This window comes from Pundamilia nyererei, unplaced genomic scaffold, assembly GCF_000239375.1.
Source record: "Pundamilia nyererei isolate P.nyererei 1_Seehausen unplaced genomic scaffold, PunNye1.0 scaffold00212, whole genome shotgun sequence".
Taxonomy (NCBI): domain Eukaryota; kingdom Metazoa; phylum Chordata; class Actinopteri; order Cichliformes; family Cichlidae; genus Pundamilia; species Pundamilia nyererei.
Window position 1 is genome coordinate 48186 of NW_005187613.1, and position 7814 is coordinate 55999.

Consider the following 7814-nt stretch of genomic DNA (forward strand, 5'->3'; position numbering starts at 1 on the left):
CATAATGATGCTGTTGTTTCCAGGGGAAGTGGACATGAAAGTGTGGTGACATCACACTAGCTGCACAGTGAGGACATCAGTGCCTCCTTCTGTCTCGTCCTTTTTAAATATGATCATATTTCTCTGTCATGTCTGTAAGCAAACACACAAGGTGACACAACTCTGTGTAGGTGCACACCTGTGTGAGGGGATTTATGTTACACTCGGGGGGTTTCTGGAGCATGTCAAGCGTTAACAGTGTAGTCCTCTGCACCACAAAGCCCAATCCTGCACCAGCAAGCAGAGGCAGCCCAGGGGAGCAAGTGTGCACTGGTTCTAATTTCATGCTGTAGCGAGAAGCAGTGGGGAAAAGTGAAAAGCACGACAGCCTCACGAGGGCATAGCAAGTCATCTGAAAGTTGGAGGAGTGCTCCAAATGCTCAGCAGATAAGGCACACGCTGCACAGGAAGTGACGCTTCACTAACTCACAACACTTTTGTTTGACCTGGAAAAACCGTTTGTTGCACTGTAAATTCAGACAAAACACAAAGTTACTGTACTCAAATCTTCCAAATATGGTATCTACTGCCATACTTACTCTGGCATTACGTTGACCTCCAGTAACACTGCTGGGAATCAGGATGCGTACATCGATCCACATATAAACAAACATCTAGGACTGATTTCTTCCTTTTGTGCAACATCTCTAAAATTAGAAATGTCCTGTCTCAGAGTGAAAACGAGCTCATGCATTTGTTTCCTTTCACAGAAAGAGCGAGCATGTCTGCTGTACTGTTACATCCAGAATCACATTTAAAATCGTTCTCCACAAACACTTCGGGCCCGTCTTACACTCATAGTCTCTCATTGTGTCTCAGACTGTGGGCTTGCTTGTGTTTCACTGGATATTAGATGACTCTATCACTCATACCCTCCTAATCCAAGCTGTAGATCTTTAATGTCAATAATATGTTTGCAACAAGCAAGTCGTAAAAGATCTACCCATGAATGATTTTTCTCGCCATGCTGAAGCCTGGTGTCGCTCTGATTTGGTAGGACAGAGCACCCTGAGTAAAGATCCGGCTCAGCTGGCCTCAGGCTGCTTCCCAGTTCTCATGTGCACAAACTAAACTCAGTCTAACGTTGTATTAAATAGACATAAAGCTGCAAGACAAGGTTCCATTAATTGTTTCTGCATTATTTCCTACAATAACATGAGCTGAGCATCATCCTGGTCTCCCGCTCAGACAAATGGTTTGATCCACTTTGCAACACTGGGAGATGCAGTTGCTTCAAGTAATGACACCGATTCCTTTGATTCAGGTACGCAGCACAATAGACCGCCGCAGAGGAAGAAGAAATGAAACGACACAAATTGGGCTTTAAACATCCTTCTTGGTTAAGCTCATAGTCCAGGCTGCGGCTCAGGAGACACAGCGGGGTCATTTACCAACCAAACGTCAGTGGCTCGATCCTCACAGTGTAACTGTGACTTACAGTCACACGTTTACTTCTGTGTATTTTCTGTAAAGCTTACAGATTTGTCATCGCTGCTTACAGGGTGGACAATAAGCTTTTGGGTTAATATGAAGCCACAAACGCCCTCCGATGAAAACAAGCCACACATGCCGGGTTGTAGACGTGCTGAATGAAGCAGGTGTCGGTGCTCTTAGTGCTCCACGAGGAAGAGTTCAGCAGCACAAGCAAGATGAAGAATACGTTAAAGATTGTACACGAGTCCACAAGACAGGAGAAGCAGCATGTTGTGTGTGAGCGTCGGAGCTGCTGCAGAGCCAAACAACAACACCGATGACAGACTCGCTTTGTGCCTGATGTTCCAACTAGTTTGGGTCATTTGCAACCTGACGGAAATATCTGTGCACAGAACAACAACGAGCGACAACAAATTCCAGCCACTCAGTCGGCGGCTTTATCTGTTTGTTCTTCCAGCATCACAGATCAACCCTTAATGATTATGTACAACTCTGAGTTTGCTGTCACAGCGTGAGAGGCAGTTACACCCTGGTCAGGTCGCCCTGCAGGGCTGACAAGGGAGAGCTGCACAATTATGTGACATGATGTACTGTTTTAGAGCCCCGTGCTGAGGCAACCACATCTTTTAATCAACAAAAGGGTTGTGAAAGTTAAAAAAGGGCAAAACTCACAGTCAGTGATGTGCACTAAGATAAGGGAAGATACAGGGAAGAAGAAGTTGCTGCAAAGTAGAGTGTGGCCCACACTGTGCTGCTCCGCAGTGGAGTGTCTGATTGCCCTGTTCCAGGCCTGTCATCTCCCATCTCCTGTCCACGCTCTCCACAACAGGACGCTTCCACTAACGCATACTGACATTCCCACTCTCGTGTCATTCCCTTTGTAGCTCAGCATCACTGAGTTTTCTGCCCCATTTCAAGCTTAAATCATTTTTGTTTCACTACTGTGAAGATAAAGCAGCCCATGAAATGTATTTCTTACTAAAACCTGAGCCGTGCTGTTCTTATTTACCTACAACGCACAGCAGTGTGTGTGTCATTACACTATTATTATTGTAGTGCAGTAATTCTGTTTATGTGGTCATGTTGTGTGTCTTGGTTTAATGTTGGGGTTAAAGTGAGGCCAGGTGCAGGTTTGGGCTGGTTGGTGTTGAGGTGAGTTTCAGCTATGGTCCACATGTCAGCATAATGCCTTCTAAACTAATGGAGACATTATTGTGCTGTTGGGTTATTTTGGCAGTGGATGTTCCTTATTCCTCCATGACCAAACGGAGATAATGGAGCAGCATCTTCTCTGCTGACCGTGTAAAATGCCGTTCCTTTGGTTCCTGACACGGTTTGATTCTCTGCCCAGACGAACCCCACAGAGACCAAACAGGCCGTGTTTGTGTCTTGTTTCCTGTTTGACATTGTCTCTGAAAATGTTCCAGATTTTTGAACATCCACAGACGAACTTTAACTTTTCCTAGCAAGGTACTTTGTTTGCTTGAAAATATGAGTTGAAGGAATGAAAGAAAGGTTTTCTGGCTCTTAATCAAACATCACATCAAGGCTGTTGTGTATCCGGTTGTTCAGTGATGACGCGACGAATCCTACTTCCGGGCCTAAAGTAGTCTGCGTTTAATATGGCTTACATGTTGTTAACATGTTTAATGTTTTGTATTTTCTTCTATTTGATCTCAAAAAGCTCCTAAAACAGTCAGTGATCACTGTTGACCTCCCTCGGCTTTTATTACCGCTAATCATTTATTTAAGCTCAGTTTTTAAAACCTTAGGATGTAACTACAGCCCAGCCCATGCAGCAGTATATGAATGACTAACCTCGTATTGTGGATGGATTATCTCAGTTGTTCTCCTGGCTGAAGTTTGGTCCTTTTACAGCATCCTGCCATGCGATTACATTTGTTCCTGACCACCGAGAACACTCACGTTAACTTTTATCGAGTGGAAAAAAAGTTAGCTTGTTTATATTATGCTAACATAGCTATGTCGCTAGCGGTCACGTAGCACATCATTATATACCAGCTAGCCAAACTTCAGTAACCCTACAAACATCACTGCTGTTTAGTTTTCTGTCTTCATTTATGCTGGAAGTGATAACAGAGCTGTACGTTTGAATTTGTTTCCAAAACCCCGCAGTCAGGACATGCTATATTGTATTTAGATAGAAGCTAGCGAGCTAACTCCCTGCTAACTTCTAACTCCGTTAAATGTCATAAATTCCGTTTTCATGGATGCCTGGATGTTAAACTCAATTGTTACACCTGGTAGAGCAGAACACTGATCATTTTATTAAAGATGAAAGACTTTTCAACTCTCAGTAATGCCACAGTGATCGTTTGATATATGGACCTGCAGCGGAGTTTAGGCCCAGACACGGCTAGTGACGTCAGACTGAACAACCGGATTGAAGGACACTAATTGCTGCTGAGAGGAAGAAGGTCATTACACTGCGCTCGATGCCAGTTTGTGTATGTTTCGCTCAGGACACTGGTGTCAGCACGTGACTATGATGCTCGCTCATTGTTCCAGTGCCACAGTGCCATCTTAAGCCTTTTTTAAGAGCTGAATCGAACTAGACTGTGTGGGAGTGTCTTGTTAATCAACTCTGGCATTTGCAAATGGCTGTATGCCTGCAGGAAATAGTGACAGAAGGATTAACAAGCTCTCATTACCACCAGAGCCCATGAGGATGACATGAGGCCAAAGTGATAGGCTGTCTCACAGCAACAAGGATCAGCAAGCTTATCATCAGACCTCTCTAAGATTAAGAGCTGGGCAGGGGTATGTTGGAACTGGGACTGTCATGTTAGCCACACTCACAAGTCTGACATGAGTAATATTTTATAACACGGAGGAATATTAAATCTCTAAAGTTGTCACTACGGACATGTTTTATCTTTTACTGTGGTTCATATTTAAAGTGCTGTTTGTCTGTAAGTATAAAACTGTCTAGATGCAGGCTCATAATCCAGGTGTGGAAATCTGGAGTGAGGCCCACATCCAGCCTCGGTGTTATTACTGCTGAGGTTCGATGGCATCCGTGATGTCAGACAGCTGACAGGTGAATGTGGGCAGACATGAGTGGAGGATTTCGTACTTTAATAAAGATCTGCATCGTCATTTAAGTTTCAGACGTTCGTTGTAGTTCTTAAATCAGTCTGATATTTTAAATGTGCATGTTTGTTATGAATGTAAGTAGGTATTATATATTTAAGCTGTTAATCAGCCTATCACAGCGGCCCCCAACCTTCTTTGTGCCACGGAGCAGTTTAACGTCAGACGATGTTTTCACGGCTTTAAGGTGCAGATAAACACGACAAAATTAAAGACACGACCGAGACAGAAACTGGTATTTTGTAAATATAATAATACACGTGAATTCACTGTGTAACTGTGTAACTATTAGCAGCGTCCTCCTGAAATGCACCAACAACATAGAGAGTAACATCCTCCTCTCTGCCCCTTAATGCTCTCTGGTCGCTATGGTAACTCTTAAATATTTCTTTCAAAATAAGACGCACGACTACAACACGGGGAAAGACCCGGGAAACGGAGTTAACGATGAAAACCCTGAAAATCATAAATTTCACAGCTGAAAGTGTGAAAAGCCTCAACTCCCTCTCCACATCCAGCCTCTGTGTTATTACTGCTGAGGTTCGATGGCATCCGTGATGTCAGACAGCTGACAGGTCAACTCTCGCAGCGCGGTAACGACTGTACCTGCTGATTCCAGGTCTTTCTGCAGCTCAAGTTGGCTCTGGGACAACTCTTCTGATAACTTTTTTCACTCCACTGTCTGAAATCTTGTGGGGAACAACTGTCTATAGTGACATGATGTTGTTTCCAGTTTCAGATTATGGCCCAATAGTGCTCACTGGAACCTTCAGTAGTTCTTCTGTAACCAGTCCTACCAGGATGTTTTGCAACAACAAGGCCACTAAGGTCGTGAGAGATCTAACTGGTACCAGTAAGTCATTTGGTACTGAAACATGGTATGTTTGGCCCGGGGGCTCGGGGACCGCTGGCCAACATCATTAAGCCTTCCTCTGATAAATGTGCATACAGTTCAATTCAGATTAATTTACACAGCACAAAATCACAACTACAATCACCTCAAGGTGCTTTATATTGTAAGACTGAACAATAATACAGAGAAAGCCCAACGATCAGATGACCCCTGAGAGCAAGCATGTGGACACAGTGGAATCATTAGAATCAGTTTTTATGATCCATAAAGCCTGGTGGCATAAATCAATCAATGAAACTACAGGCTTATATTAAAGACATAACGCTGTGGACGACCTCCAATTTCCTTCTAAACTCAGACAAAAAAAGTTTTTATATTTACGACTAAAAATCTCATAAAGATGGTGTCTGACCAGAATCTTGGGGCATTACCTTCATTAACATATTTCCAGGCTGGACGACTGTAATTCATTATTATCAGGAAGTCCTAAAAACTCCCTGAAAAGCCTTCAGCTGATCCAAAATGCTGCAGCAAGAGTCCTGACAGGGACTAGAAGGAAAGAGCAGATTTCTCCTGTTTTGGCTTCCTGTTAAATCCAGGATTCAAAATCCTGCTCCTCACATACAAGGTCTTAAATAATCAGGCCCCATCTTATCTTAATGACCTTGTAGTACCATATCACCCTATTAGAGCACTTGGCTCTTGCTCTGCAGGCCTACTTGTTGTTCCTAGAGTATTTAAAAGTAGAATGGGAGGCAGAGCCTTCAGTTTTCAGGCCCCTCTTCTGTGGAACCAGCTTCCAGTTTGGATTCAGGAGACAGACACTATCTCTACTTTCAAGATTAGGCTTCAAACTTTCCTTTTTGCTGAAGCATATAGTTAGGGCTGGACCAGGTGGAGTTGAACCATCTGTTGTACAATTATAAGCTCAGACTATTGCAGTACTTTGTGTGATGAGCGGCTCTTCTTCTTCATTCATCTCTTTTCACCCCCACATGTTTATAGACCACTGCATCGTGTCATGTTTGTCTTCTCTGTTCCTTGTTGTGTCCTGTTACATTAAAATTAAAAAAATATTTATGCCCAAAATGGTGACTTTAAGTAAATTCATTACATGTAAATTTTCCATGTAATTTGGGTATAAATGTTACATTTAATGGAATCTGATATACAGTCAGTTCATACAAAGGATGTTTTCATTAATGTTTAATTATTTAGATAAATAACCATTTTATTTTCTATAAGTTTCATTCTTATCAAAATGATTGCTTGATGTTGCGTGTTAGAGTATCTCACATTGATAAGCTCTGATTTGGGTTTATTTTGCAGCAATGGGACATGGGCACCTTGCACAGGACGATGACCTCAGCAGCAAATCTACAGCACAAAGGCTGAAAAAGAAAAGACTCAAAGTGCTGCAGTGGCCCATCACAGAGCAGAACTCCGCCTGGCTGAAAGGACAGAGAAAAGCCCACAAACGTCAATGAACTGACGTAACACTAAAAAGCGGCTGGCCAACATTCCCCACATCAGTGTCAGATACTAATAAGTCATATAGAAAAGGATTGTTTCTAATTATTGCTGCTAAAGATGGTTGTTCACGCTGCTGAATCATGGATAAGCTACTTTGTTTTTCACATGAGTGGATTTAAAAACACCAGGACTACCTGAGCATCATTTCACAAACAATGTTCAGATTATCAAAAAGATAGCCATCTTTTACTGTCTGCCTCTTTCATGACTCCTGATGTATTAACAGGGAAACTGCTTTGACATATAGGATGTCACAGAATAAAGAGCCACAACTGGTGATGAATGGCAGACTTAAGAAATGGGTAATAACCACTATAATCCACCAGCACGTCCCAGTACATACAGATGTACACCTGTGCACAGAGCACGCTGTCAGGTTGCATGTGGCCTGATTTATTGCTGCAAAAGCAAGGAGCATAAAGCTGCACACACATGAGGAGAGTGAGAAAGAGTGATTTATTACTCTGAAAGGCTCCAGCAGTCCCACATGACTTCCTATTTTTACACTCACAGCTAACTGAAACTCTTCAGTTCTTGTCCGTGATGTAAACGTGTATATGAGAACAGTGTGTGCCAATAATTCTATCATTTACATTTTAATCTGCATCTTTTCATTCATGCTGCAAAACAAGGGGGAATTTACATGATATACATTTATAGATTTTTTTCCAGGCAATTCCAGGATTTTTAAAAATGTACTAAGGGAGAGCAAGTCAGAGGGGCCCGTGGGAAATAAGAAAATCTATTGGAAATAAATATAGAGTTGAGAAACGAGGGAAGTTGTTTTGGATTCAAAACTGCATGTTAATGGAAATACTTGCATCCTTACAAAGGTACAAAA

General features: G+C 42.4%; 1 protein-coding gene across 1 annotated transcript in view; it reads right to left on the reverse strand.

Annotated features, from left to right (window-relative positions):
- LOC102202633 (anosmin-1-like) overlaps positions 1-7814 on the reverse strand; it is a 23813-nt gene that overhangs the window by 12514 nt on the left and 3485 nt on the right. Inside the window, exon 2 of the mRNA XM_005748077.1 lies at positions 3292-3317. Within this exon, the coding sequence (XP_005748134.1) occupies positions 3292-3317 (26 nt within the window). The remainder of the gene's footprint in view (positions 1-3291; positions 3318-7814) is intronic.